Source organism: Astatotilapia calliptera, chromosome 7 (genome assembly GCF_900246225.1).
Source record: "Astatotilapia calliptera chromosome 7, fAstCal1.2, whole genome shotgun sequence".
Taxonomy (NCBI): domain Eukaryota; kingdom Metazoa; phylum Chordata; class Actinopteri; order Cichliformes; family Cichlidae; genus Astatotilapia; species Astatotilapia calliptera.
In genome coordinates, this window is record NC_039308.1 from 41393688 (window position 1) to 41407946 (window position 14259).

The window sequence follows — 14259 nt, forward strand, 5'->3', positions numbered from 1 at the left end:
TCAAACGTCACACACAGCTCACTAAGGACTCTTCAGAATCACCCAACTCACTTCATGACAGTCGTGCAGAGCGTGCACAATGAATTCCACCTGCGTGCTCCAAGCTTGTTACACATGATGAATGTGCGTGAATTATCTTGGATGCATGAATCAGGTTTTCCTACCGAAATACTTCAACTTTGCCATTAACAGTGAGATTTCTCTAACGTCAGATGGTTCGTTGGATGATTTTGTAGCTTTAATAATGAAAGTTTGAATGAATGGAGACAAAAGCACCGTTGTTCTCCTTGTTTACACTGAACGTCACTGTTGAGCGGAGCGCCGTGTCCTGCTGCGTGACTTCCAGTCAGCACCAAATTGCTGTTATAATCTTCACTACGGTCTAAGTCAGCATTGGTTTAGTGTTTGTACTTTTCTGCCCACTGAAGCTTTAAACATTTCATGAAGCCTTTTAGGTCCACTAAATATGAGGCAAGTTTGTTTCTGCTGCTGTTTGGCAGCCCCCCTGATGCTCTAAGCACTGCTACATGACCCACATACATTTCCTTTTCACTATTTCTGCTTGTTGTTTTCAGACATTTCATCACACACACGTCTCTTAAAGATACAGAGTTAGTGGTAAATGGGCCGGCTCTTATATGGTGCATTTCTATCAGAGCACTCAAAGCGTTTTATACAAAATGCCTCATTCACCCAAGCACATGTTTCTATAAGAGTGCTTTCTAACATTCACAGATGTTCATGGAACAACTTTAGGTTGTTAGTATGTTGCCCAACTTTGGCACGCAGGCTGATATTTGGGATGCAGATTGGAGCAGCCAGGAATCAAACCACCAACCTTCCAATTAGCAGATGACGTGCTCTAACTTCTGAGCTACAGCCACCCTTACTCTATTCTTCTCTGTCCACCAGGAGCTGTTCTGTTTTCAGTTGAATCCAACCATCACATTTTCTCTCGTTTCTTCTTCTCCAGCTGTGTGTGAGCACCAGCAGCCCTCCAGCCTGCTGCAGCTCGCAGCCAGTCATGGTCTGAAGACGGCACCAACATTCCTCCTGCAGCAGCCCGCAGGGAAGGAGGCATTGCGAAGGACGAACACTCAGGGTTCAGCTCCAGCATGTCTTGCAAAGAGCAGAGGGAAGCAGCCACTTCTGGAGCTCTTCACACAGTGAGTACTGCTCATTAACAGGTACTAACTGAGGTTAAAGCTCCGAGTTTATCAAGAAGCTTTTGAACTGAAACACAGTGACAACATTCTGCACTCTTCTGTACACACTCCGGCACACAACAGGGGTCCAGTTGGCTGCCCCTCCCTGAGGGTTCTTCCTGTTAAAAGTGAGTTTTTCCTTCCCACTGCTGCCGAATGCTTGCTCAAATGTGGTTTTTGATTGTTGGGGTTTCTCTGTGGGTCTTTACAATACAGAGTGTGTTGAGGTAACTGCTGCTGTGAATAAAACTGAATAGAAATAGAACTGTCTTCAGTAAATCTGGTTTGCATTCAGTGCCAGAGAAATATGGAGATTATTCTTATTTTTATTAGTATTTTTAAAGGCATGAAAACTTTGGTGGCCACCATTGGGAGCTGAAAGGCACCAGTGTGTGTGTTTTGTCCTGTGTTGTGATCGGTCAGTGTGTTCATCGCTGCTGCCCTCAGTCTTCAGTGTGGCCACTAATCCTATTGTCCTGTTGAGCTCCACTAACAAGCTCCTAATATATTTAAAAGGGATCCAGTGAATATGTGCAGCACCACAGATGCTAGCTAGAGATGATGTTAGTGTTTTTAGCTCATGCTTTGGATGAAGTGTTGGGTCCCTTTTCAAAGCCTCAGCAGCTTTACTGAATGGGTGGTGCAAAGACTGTAGCAGCTGAGGACACAGTTGGGTGCTGTGTGTTTGCTGCTGTGTGCCCAGGCCTCTCACAGCTCTGTCACCGATGAGGACGAGACGGTGCAGCTGGATGTCTGCAGGTGAACTGAAGCGTTGCATTAAATGACTGTTCGGAGGAAACAAACCCCACCTAAAACTGTGCCGTTGCCCCACCTTACTGTTTTTCATTTTCGAAACATCTGTTTTCCAGGCCACAGTTACCACAGTGTATGCACGAGTGCCATTGTGGCTGTGAGGCAGTAAGCCGTGGTGACAATGATGTGTTCATAGCTGTGTTCAAACACACACAGTACCCAGAACTTTTATCCCCCAGCACATTCATCAGAGAGCAGGGCGTCATTTTTGCACAGAACAGCAGAACTAAATACACATATACTAGCCCAGTAGGTGGCAGTATTGCAGATGACTGTACAACAACAATAGCAGCATATAAAACAGACAGACACCTGCAGCAGGCATCAGAGAGCAGGTGATTGTGATTTCCTGTTGATGGGGTCAGAAAGTCAGTGCTAGGAAAGAGACGAGCAGTAGATGCAAGACCCCGCTCTCCCAAACACAAAACATACATACACACATACATGACATCAACATGTTTGGGCCCCTGTTAGAGAGTTAGAGATCAGATCCTGTCCCAGCAGCAACGTTCCAAGTTCCTGGAAAATGTTTGTGTGTTTGAATCAGAGGGAGGGAGCTGGCAGAGTTCACAGAAACATGAGGCATTCATTTTGTCCCTGAGAAGAGCACAACACATCGAAGTGTGTGTGTCTGTGTGTGTGTGTGTGTATCAGTAGCTTTGAGCTCTGTGATGTGATCTGGCTGCATGGTTAGGGCTCCTCCTCTTTAGGGAGGGCATGGATGAGTTGTGTGTCTCAGAGACAGGAGGTGAAGTGTGTCTTTATTTGAGCTCTTGCACAGTTTCCTGATTCAGCTCCTCCCTCGTTGTGACTTTACTTTCTGTTCTAATCATTCCTGTGAACAGGTAGGAGCCCTGGGGTTGTATTTCTCTGTGTTTCCTGTTATCCTGGTATCTGGATCTGTGCACGTGCGCTACAGAGGAAACCAAGAAAACTCATTTTTTGTTGTTGTTGTCATTGCAGCTATGCAACGCTCCCAGATGTTCAAGCGGAAGCTGAGGAGACACTGCAGGTTTACCCCAAAGGTCAAGTGTTTCAGTACCATGCCAGTGTAGGTACCTACACCCTAACCTTCCTCCTCCAGAGGGAGGGGGACACAGGGACAGACAGCAGGGGGCGCTGCTGTTTACCAGAGGAAGTGATGGAGCTGAGGAGGCTGATGGAGGGTCACAAATCCACCGTGGTGAGTAGATAACATCAACAGTCACAGTGTGCAGACTTTTGCAGCTCTTTCCTGTTCCTGGCTGCTGATGGAATTTGGCTTGTTTCTTTGCTACTTTGTAGCTGCATGAGGCTTTCATTCATTATTGTATTTAGATTCTAATTGTCATAGCTGTGTGTGTGTGTGTGTGTGTGTGTGTGTGTGTGTGTGTGTGTGTGTGTGTGTGTGTGTGTGTGTGTGTGTGTGAGAGAACTTTTTATAGGGTAACTTGGTGAGTAGCGATGCTATTAAGCAGTGTCTGTAATATGACAATGGGATAATGAGGTCAAAGGGAAACTCCCAGGGCTCAACGTGCTCACACATGCATCTGCATCATTTCCAGGATACAACGTGAGCTTGCATAAATATGGGCTTTGCTGCTAATACAGAGCCAGCTGTCCTAGACAGGTGACCAGCAGAGGAGCGTTAAACTGTTTATACTGCACAGGTGTGGCATATGTGGCATGCGTCATGATTTCCATGAAGTGATAACATCCACCCAGTGGAAAACCTTACAGGAAAGCTTGAAGTAACAGAGCACTTTGTCCCAGCCAGCAGGTGTCACAGTCAGACCAGAAGAGTGAGACGCTGGACTGTGACCTGCTGTTTCCTGCAGGTCTGTGAGCCAGAGGAGTGAAGGCCAAATGAAATTAAAATTCCCACAAGTGTCTCCTTTCTTCTTCAGGTTTTAAACCTACTTTATGCAGCTCACCTGACAGTTCATGGCTGGCCTGAACATGTGAGTGGATAGCCAAGATAGCTTGTTTGCAGTGTAGGGATCAGTTCCACATACAGTGGGTTGCTGTGGTAGGCATGCGAAGCCTTCGTTTCCTTAATGAGTGAGTGAGCTGTATGACTATCAGCAGTTGTAGGCACTGATGGCTGTGACAGATCATCTCTTTTGTACGTCACTCTTTTGTTAGTTTTGAGATTAGCTTCGATCACCCGTTCGGGTAACAGCCATCCATCTGCTAATGTTGTCTTTCACGCATACTGAACAAACGATGTGCTAAACTGCTTCGTGGGCCATTTCTGCATGTTTCCATATACGATTCATTTGTATTTCTTTTCCTTTTTTCAGAGTTCAGGCTTCCACTCGCTGGAGGAGAGAACACAAGGGGACGACTCGGCTGCTGTCAGTCAAACATCCTGTACCAGTGGAGGTCTTTGTCAAAGAGAGGAAAAAGGGTGGGAACACCAGGGCACAGCAGCTGCCCGCACTGGGAGGAACAAGAAAAACAAAAAGAGAACCGCCAAAGTCACAAGACCTGCAGCAGAGTCTTCAGGAAACCAGAGCCGAGAAAGTGCACGGAGGCCTCGCACAGCAACAGGAAGTGGAACTCTCTCACCAAGACAACGAGCAGTGGCGACCGTGACTAATGTCGGAGGAACACAAGAAACTCCATCACCCATAAGGCCAGTATTGGGACCAGGTGTTGAAAGGAAGTGTGCTGGCAGGAAGGTGGTTGCCTTGCCTACGGCCAGTGTCGTAGATAAACAGGAAGACCAGAAACAGGAAGTGGAGCTGCTGATGCGTAAGCTGGTGTCAAAGACAGGAAGAGACACACAAAGTGTCAGCGCAGAAATCACAGTGGAATCAGCTGCAGATGGGACAGGTACGTCCTGTAACTGAATACACAACTTTATTGTGCTGTGCGTCGTCTGAGGTGTGTGCAAAAACGAAACGCTCTTTAACAACAAGTGCAGGCTGTGTAGAGACGAGAAGAAAAGGAACGATGAGCTTGTGAGTTTCTGGCTGTTCAGTTACTTAAAGACTCAAAGAGTAACAAACGAGACATCTGTGCATCTGTGCAAACTGCTGTTTGATGAAAACGTGCATACAAACACAGTATCTGAGCTTTTTCATGTTTATGAGGTTTTTTCTGAGGTGTGTGTGTTTGGTCCTGTTTCCTCTGCAAACAGCTTGCTCAGATAGAGACACGATGAGCAGTAAGATCCGAACTCCACAGAGCTGAAGGAGCCCGGTGGTTGTTTGTTAGCTCACATTAAAGATGAGTTCTTTAAGGCGTTGTTGTTGTGTAGGGATTGTGTCATCATCACTAAAGACAAAACCTGCTGCAGTCTCAGATACATGAAGGAAGGAAAATGAGGCTCAGCAGGTCAGTCAGAAATCCATCCCAGCTCATCATCAGTCTGCTCGCCTCTGTCTGAAGTTGCGGTTTATCACAGCGTTGCAGGTAGTCTGTGTCAGGCCTGTTCTCACTGCTGTAGATGCAGTGTGTCTGTTTTAGGCGGGGTTCAACAAACTATTAACCGCTCCATCTGACATCACAGACCTGAGCTGGCAGGTCAGGGACTGTTTCATGTGTTCGGCATGCAGCTGTGGTGTGTAATGTCTGGCCTGGGTGTGTGATCCAGATCAGAGTAATCCATTTGATGAGTAAGAGTTAAGAGTTAAGCTGTGATAGACCTGTTTGTTCTGCAGTCCCTAATCTGCTCGTCTCCTTTCAGTGGCCATGGGTCAGGAGCAGTCCCAGGACAGTCAGACAGAGCAAGAGGAGCCAAGCCCAGTCGGCACTATGGAGAAAAGTCCTTCATCTGACCCGGGAGCCAGCCCCGAGTCCACACATGCTGAAAGGAAAGGCAGGAGAGTGCTATGGCGGGATGGAGGCTGGACCGGAAGCATAATGGGACCAGAAGCAGCCGGAAAAACCATCTGGTATGAGGAAGAAAACTTCGGACAAGTTTCCAGTGAAGATTCCGGGAGAACAGAAGTGAACTCGCAGTCAGTCTGGTACGACAGTGGCACCACGGGTGAGAGAATCCCTGGACAACTGGAGCAAGGAGTGACACAGAAGAGAAACTGCGATGCGAGCTCACCTCAAGCTTTAGGTCTTAGTTCTCCACAGCTGTTAGAGCAGGCTCTGTCTGCAGCTCCTAGTCAGTCACATGCTGCTGGAAACCTGCCAGCGCTGTCACATGGGCCACACGCACAAAGACGGGAAGTGCAGCGAGAGGAGGAAGTTAGGTCAGACTGGGAGAAGGCAGGAGTGGAAGGAGACAGAGAAGAGGCCAGTAACAGAGAGACAAGTTTCAGCAGAAGGATTTGTGAAACAGCAGGCGCTGAAGAGGGAGGAGAAAAACTAGCAACGAGCAAAAAACGCAGGAGAAAGAAGAGGGGGAAGAGAGGAGGTGGAGAAGCCAAACTTAGCTCCTGCTCTAGTACAGAATCTCAGGGTCACACAGAGATTCAGTCAGAAAGCCAAGAAGCAACAGACCCCGGCATCCAGTCACAGACGCAGACTGGGAGGACAGACGATTGCTGCCTCCCTGATTCTGAGCCGGCCCGGAAGCAGGAAGCCGATGACGATGCCATGCACCTACCCGGCCACACGGAGATCCAGGCCCGCAGCGCTCATGGAGCTGGCGGTGATGTTACAAGCTCAGACTCTGGTTTCATGGCTGAAGAGCTCAGTCACACTGAGCATCTGACAGCACACTCCACTCCAGTTACAGCTTCACACACAGAAAGAAGAAAGGACTCATCGGAGGATGAGACCGTGAGCTCAGAATTCGGTGAAGCAGACGTCAGTACGGTGGACATAAAGATAAATACAAGTGTGCAGCTGGAGGCAACACAAGGACGTGACCCTGGAGAGCTGGAATCACAGATGCCTGCCATTCCTGTCCAGCCAGCACCGGATAATGCTGATCTTGAGGCTCTGCCACCAAACGATGATCTGACCGTTACTTGTACAGCCACAGAGTCTGGGATCCAGATCGAGTTAGCAAACTCCAAGTATCCAAAGGAATTTGTTAAACAGTCGGAGGATACAGAGCTCAGGGAGGAAAAGCCAGGACACTGTGTGGATCCCACAGGAACACCAGCAGGACTTGTTGAATCTGTGCGTCCCACAGAAGCTGCTTTTGTACCAGCTGACGATAGAGCGGATGTTGCTCCCCTTCACATTCAGGAAGGAAGCACTGAGATCACTGCAAGGGAATATTTAAAGCATTGTTTGGCCCCTGAGATGCTGAGAGGTCAGCAGCACACGGAGAAAATGAGACATGACATGTGGGTGGGCGTAGAGGGAGGAGTTGAGGAAAGAAGCCAGAGTGGCGACGAGGACAGTGCCACAGAGGCGTGCTCCATGGAGCGAGGGCGAGCGGTGAAGCAGAACTATGATGAAGATGTGGTTGCTGCTGCAGTAGCTGTTGTAGCAGTAGCAATAGCATCAGCAGTGGTTAGCATAGAAGTTAGCCAACATTTATTAGACAATATGTCAGAGAGTCAAGTGTGTGCTGGCAAAGAAGCAGGAACCAGTCCATCATTAGCTAAGGGGAGCGGTGCAGTCGGCCTCAGCACGACTCAGTGCTCACAGCTGGCTCCACAGCTGATCGCCAGAGCTGACACAGAAAACCAGCCTGCAGCACACTCTCACCTCACTAACCACATCACATCTATAGGACAAGTGTGTGCTCACACAGCAGAGGAAGCACCTTCTGCAGAGATATCTTGTATAACTAACAGAGACGATCAGGCTAACAGTGACCTACCTTCATGTGCTGAAGCTCTTCAGTTACCAAAACAGCCCAAAGAGGAAATTCAAAAAGAAAGTCTGCACAGCAAAGTCTTTACATACTCACCACCTAAAGAAGAAGATAACAAACCTTTGCCAGAGGTGATGACAGCTAAGGCAGACGGAGAGAGCCAGTCCCACTGTCAGAATCCACTGACCTGTCCTGAAGAGGGAGATGGACAGCAGCACTTTCAAACAAGAGAGATCCCCGATCAAGACGGCGGTCACTCTGTGGAGTGCAGGGATGCTGAGTGGCAGGATAGATCAGAAGATAGTGAGTGCTGTGCAGACCTGTCAGCCTCACACTCTCACACTCCAGGAAAGGAGAGCCAGCCACAGCTGGTTATAATGCCACATCAGAGTGGTTCAGCACTTCCTGTTATCCCCAGTAACCCAGCTTCCCTAGCTAGTCCCACTCCACAGGAAACTACTGCTCCTGTGGAATCAGCTGAACTTCTGTCATCAGCAAATGGCAATAGTCTTACTGCAAGCCATCCTGAAGCTGACGGTGGCACAAACCAAAGAGAAGCTCACGACTGTGTCTGTGTGAACCTTGAGGATGGTGTATTTGAAGGTCTGGATACGGTGGAGAAAGGAGAAGTGGAGAAGCTCACAGTGGAGGATGCATCCCACACAGGTAACTCCATCTACACCCCCCCCCCCCCCCACACACACACACACACCCACACATCTTTGTTCATGTCTCTTATTGTCACTTTGATCTCTTTTATTTCCTGTCCTCGTCACCTTCCTGTCACCATCATTCATCCTCCTCTCCCCCACAAACCTCTTCCTTTCCTTCAACAGAATCATCATAGCAAAAATATCTCATTCCACATTCATTAGACTGACATAAATGTTCTTTAAAATTCTTTTTAACCTTTGAAGAGTGTGTCTATGGTCTAGTTACTCTTTGAAAAGATAAGTTAGTGTTGGAAAGAGCTGTCACATGAGCAGTCATAGTGTTGAATACTTGATTGAGACGGTGAAAGTCTTCCATAGTTCTCTCCTGGTCTGATGAAGGAGTGACTGGAACGCATCAGTTACGACATTCCTCCATTCTTAATGAGACTGAGTGGAAGCAGGCCAAAAAAGGTGTGTGTGTGTGTGTGTGTGTGTGTGTGTGTTGTGATGGTGGCGGTGTTGGTAAGCATTATCTTTTCTTGGTTTCGGAGGCACTGTTTATATTTTGCATTGTATCCAGGAAACGTGATGATGTAATCAACATCATAACATCATAACAGTTAAATGTAAAACTAGAGGTAGGTGGAAATATGGTTGTGGTATGAGTTCTGTTCCTGTGTGTGTGTGTGTGTGTGTGTGTGTGTGTGTGTGTCCAATCCAGATTCTGATCCACTGAGCAAAGGCCTCGAAGGACAGCGGGACATTAAACGAGTATTATACTATTCGACGCTAAGTTAATACAAGCACTCACACTTTAAAAACATACCCGTGCTGAGGCCCAGCTAGCATTAGCACCAGAGCTAGCTGAAAGAGGCCCAGGCTCATAATTCTGCCCTGCTAGGACAGAAAAAAACCTAGCCTTTACGTGTGCCTACCACTGCAGTTTTGTTCCTTACATACAAAACACACACCTTGATCACTTTTCAGTGAAGTGTTTGCACTTCCTGGAACAATGACATCACTTACTTGTTTTCAGAGGCTTTGGAGTTAATGTGTGTGCAATGACTGGCCTGTTTGATCCTACCACCTCATGTTGTTGTTCTCATCACTGATTCACCACCCTCTAAATATAGCTGTGCTCTGTGTATTGTGGATGATATTGTAGCTGGCTGATGCGTTTTTCAAAGCCAGTGAGTGTCCACGCTAACCTGATGGTGTTTTCTGTCGTGTGCAGGAGCAGCAGAGCAGGAGCAGAGAGGCTGGGACAGCGCACACACTCTGCAGGTGAGCTGCTGTTCAGTGGAGTGACTGTTTCATAGTGTCACAGGCAAGTCTGTCCTATTGTCTCACCTGCATACACTGAACCTGTCAACGTTTTGCGAAGCAGCTGGCTAGATGTGGTGTGATCATTGCAGGCTCTTGCAGGAGTGAAGTACTGAGACTTTCTGGAGAGTAAGCTAAGGCTCCACCCCCTTAAAACCCTGTTATTTGACAGAGCGGACAAGGGAGCACGGAGACCGAGCAGCTAAGACAAATACACCAGCTCAGTGCCACACTCAGGTCCCACAAGCCCACCTCCTCTCTCCTTCCTGCAGTGCATATGAACATTAGTTTTGCTCTCTGTGGTTTTGGGGTTAGATCAGAGCGGGCCAGGCCGCGGTCTCCTTTGACACCATATAAATCCTTCTCTAATGACTCCTGATGACGCACTGTTTGGTATCATAGAGCTGCAGGTTACAGTGGGAGGCATGGGAACCTTGAGACCTTGCCCTGGGGTGTAATGTCAGAGTCAGGGAGGGACGGAAGAGGGAGGTACAGTACACAGAGCGGTATAGGAGACCCTGCTTTATTCGCTTTCATGTAAAACTTTGCTACCTTGTTGAGAAGATGAGCAGGTCGAGTTTGGAGTCTTAGAGAAACTGCTGGATTTCCATGTGTTTGATTCAGATGTTTGGCACTTTTATTTATTTTCCATAAAAGTGATCATAGGACTTTGAAATGACTTATTGAATCATGTTTGTGCAACTTTCTAAAGGATCCTGGGTTCCACTGTGTCCACATTTGAGTTAGTTTTTGTTTGGGATCAGGTAGCAGGTTTGCTAACCTCTGTTAACAGATCTGTTAATGCAGTTAGGCCAGAGCTGATACAGTCTCACATCTTACACGTACGGCTCGGTGACAAATTAAAGGAAAATCCTGACCCTCTCAACCCTGTAGTGAAGTGACCATCTTTATCACCTTTATTCCACGAGGAAGCTTTTCTGTGCTGATGGGAGTGCTCTCTGCATCCAGAGGACATGAACTTCATCACTGTCTCGGGTTGATCTTGAAGCAATTCCTGCAACAAGTCTTTCTGTCTTCCTCGTATCGTCCCCAGCTGTCGCAGCTTATGGCCACCCCCTCCCTGAGTCTGGTTTTCCTGGAGGTTTCTTCTGATAAAAGGGAGTTTTTCCTTCCCACTATCACCAAAGCACTTGCTCATAGTGGGTTGTCTGATTGTTGGGGTTTCTCTGTATTATTGTAGGGTCTATACCTAACAGTATAAAGCACCTGGAGGTGGCTGCTGTTGTGATTTGGCGTTATATAAATAAAACTGAATTCAATTGAAAATTGAACCCTGTGTTCTCTTTGTGTGCTCTCTGATGCAGTCTGTAGGAACTCACTCATTTTCGGGTATTCTTTGTTGCCCCCGTGTGGTTTCAGTAGGTATAAAAAGTTCCAGATGTGACCGTCTCTCACTCTGTCAGAGCTGGGTGGTGTTCGGCTGTTACCGTGGTTACCGCTGTGTTTGTGTGCTGCTGATTGGTCACAGGTGGTGCTGATTTCTTGCACTTACTGACTACAAGTTAGCTCTGTGTTGTTGAGAGAGTTCTTTAATTTATTAAAAATGACTTTCATCATGTTATCAGCAACACATGCACACACACATGCATATGCACACACATGCACACACACGTGTTGTTTTTCAACCAACTTATTCATTATACTGCACATTTTTTTTTCCCAAGGTGTACCCAAAGCATTGTGGGAACTGTAGTGTGAAAAAGCAAATACTGAAAATATGAGGCATGCCAGAAATAAATTTGATTTCTTTATTTTTGTAACTTCAGCACGGGAACTGTGTGCTGGTGCAGTGTTGACCGAGCACTCTAATGTCAAGCCTGTTTGTGTGCTCTGTGTGTACATATGTGGGTGTGTGTCACGGGTCTGCATGTGGGTTAACTGTGATTGAAAATGTCCAGTACGTGTGAACGGTTGTGTGTCTCTTTGTGTTAGCCTTGCAACATATTGGGGGCCTGTCCCTGGTGTACTCCTCCTCTCATCCGTTTACAGTGGCATTGACTGCAGGTGTCTGTTTTCCATGTTTACGTCACCCTGATGTGGCAGTGATTGTGCATGTGGGTGCAGCAGCACATATGACATTATCACTCAGCACAGTCAGTCAGCACAGGGCATAGTCACTATTTATCCACTTCTGCTGCTCTTATTTGGCTCCTTTGATGGAGGGAGTGGACAGAGAGAGAGGGAAGAAGGCAGTGAGGGAAAAAGGAAGCGGGTGGATAGGAGGGATGGAGAGGGGGCTGGTGTTATAAACAGATGTGTGCAGGAAGTCTCCTCGTCAGAGCTCGCAGGCTGTAGAGGATTACTCTGAGTAGGAGCACACTGATCTGCGTTAGCTGTTCTTTCACTGTTTGTTTAAGTGGATTTGGTTTGGATTCCCTCTTCTCATGTCGCTAATTGGATATACTAACTGTTTTCTTCTTTTGTGAAGTTTTCTCGTTTCACCTCAAGTAAATCAGCTGCCTGTAACTGCACAAAGTTCCAGTTGGACCTTTTTCCTTCGTACTCCTCCCTCGGCTGTTTCCATCATTGCTGCTGTGACAGATTTGCAGTCGGGACAGACAGTGGAGAGCGGGGCGATAGCTGAGCTTTTGCCTGCAGTATGTTTCGCTGTCAGCATGTGTGTGAGACCTGGATTGTTAGAAGCTGAGGGTGAAACTGGCAGCATGTATGAGAGGCACAGGCGAAGGTACAGCTTCTGTGCCAAAGGAGAGCCCACTGTGGATGTGCTGTTGATTAAGGTAGGGAAAAAAGCTGGTGATTTGATGGCTGAGAGTCCTGCAGTCACTCATGGCCTTCATATATGTACTTTAGATACAGTGCTGTGCAGAAGTCTTGAGCCACGCCTCATTTCTTTATATTTTGTTAGGAAATCTGTGCGGTGATTTATAAACATGAACAAACGTCCATGTAAATATATGCATGTTCCGGGGTCCGGGGGAGGCCAGTCCATAACTGATGGTGTTCCACTTTGTGTTTTTCTTTCCAGGAATGCTTTTACTATATTTGCAGTGTGTTTGGGTTCATTGTTGTATTTACATAAAATGAAGCTGCTGCCAGTCAGATTCTTTACAAATGTTTTTACACGGTGGATCAAAATCTGTTGGTACTTTTCTGCATTCATAATTCCATCGATTTTGACAAGATGTCGAACACCACTGGCTGAAAAGCAGCCCAAACCATGACAGAGCCTCCACCATGTTTTACTGCAGACACTCAGTGTTGGACCCTCTGTCCTGCCCTCCTCTGTAGATACACTCAGGGAAATAATTCTGTAATCTCCTGCTGAATTTGTAAGTTTGCTCACTCCCCTTTTTTTTTTTACTTCCCTTTTATGGCAGATTCATTTTAATGGAGAGAACAGAATATGAACAAACAATCCAGAAAAAACATTACATAAAAGTTATAATCTGATTTGCATGTCACTGAATGAAATATTGAAGTATTTGATCCCCTACAGCAAGCAAGAATTGTGGCTCCCACAGATGTGGCACACACATGACAATCAGTGAGTTGCAGATACTGCTGATCTAAACTCTCAGTGTGTATGAAGTAGGGCTGGGCCATATTATACCGTTCACGGTAATACCGGGATAATGTTAGGCAACGATAGGAAAATGAAATATCGCGATAGAATATGAGTAATCTGCGTATGCGCAGTGCCTTTGTTTTCATACGCACATGGCCGATTGTTGAGTGAAACAGATGAACCAGAATTGGTTTGTAAAAATGGTGCAACTTCAGTGATGTGGAACTGGTTTAGTGTTTGTCCGTCAGATACACGACAAAGCACATTTTTTTTGCAGAACATGCAAGCGGCCGTCGTTATTGTCGTATTTGTCAGACTAAGATGCTCTTAAATCTGGGAGTAATCTGGTTCCTAAACTCCGTATGTTTCAGGTGAAACAACACTGCAGCATCACTGAGAGTTTAAAACTCCCTAAATTCTTTCATCTTTAATAAAACGATCAGCATTGCTGCTTTACCAGGTGTAACTATGAAGTTTAACTTCCAGGCATCCATGAAAACAAAATTTATTACATTTAACGGAGTTAGAAGTTAGCAGGAAGCTAGCGGAAGTTAGCTCGCTAGTTTCGCTAGTTACCTAAGCATGATATTGCATGTTCTGACTGAGAGATTTCTGAAAAAATTCAAACGTACAGCTCTGCTTTCACTTCCAACATAAATGAAGACAGGAAACTAAACAGCAGTGACGTTTGTAGGGTTACTGAAGTTGGGCTAGCTGGTATATAATGATGTGCTACGTGACCGCTAGCGACACAGCTACGTTAGCATAACATAAACAGTGAAGCTGGAGGACAAACACTAACACTTTTCCACTTATAAAAGTTAACGTTAAGGTTCCTGATAGTTAGAGACAAATGCAATCGCATGGCAGGATGCTGTAAACGGACCAAACTTCAGTCAGGAGAGCAACTGAGATAATCCATCCACAATACGAGATTAGTCATTAATATACTGCAACAACATGGGAATAGAGCAGCTGCCAGAGAATTCAACATTAATGAATCAA

General features: G+C 46.5%; 1 protein-coding gene across 7 annotated transcripts in view; it reads left to right on the forward strand.

Moving 5' to 3' along the window:
* LOC113026245 (A-kinase anchor protein 13-like) overlaps positions 1–14259 on the forward strand; it is a 62064-nt gene that overhangs the window by 21144 nt on the left and 26661 nt on the right. For 6 of the 7 annotated variants that reach the window (XM_026174788.1, XM_026174784.1, XM_026174783.1 and 3 more), the window contains 5 exons: positions 974–1166; positions 2982–3201; positions 4301–4835; positions 5692–8397; positions 9619–9668. In XM_026174788.1, coding sequence (XP_026030573.1) covers positions 974–1166; positions 2982–3201; positions 4301–4835; positions 5692–8397; positions 9619–9668 — 3704 coding nt within the window. Of the gene's footprint in view, positions 1–973; positions 1167–2981; positions 3202–3880; positions 3959–4300; positions 4836–5691; positions 8398–9618; positions 9669–14259 lie in introns of those variants that run through there. The other variant, XM_026174790.1, reaches the window with a different exon arrangement.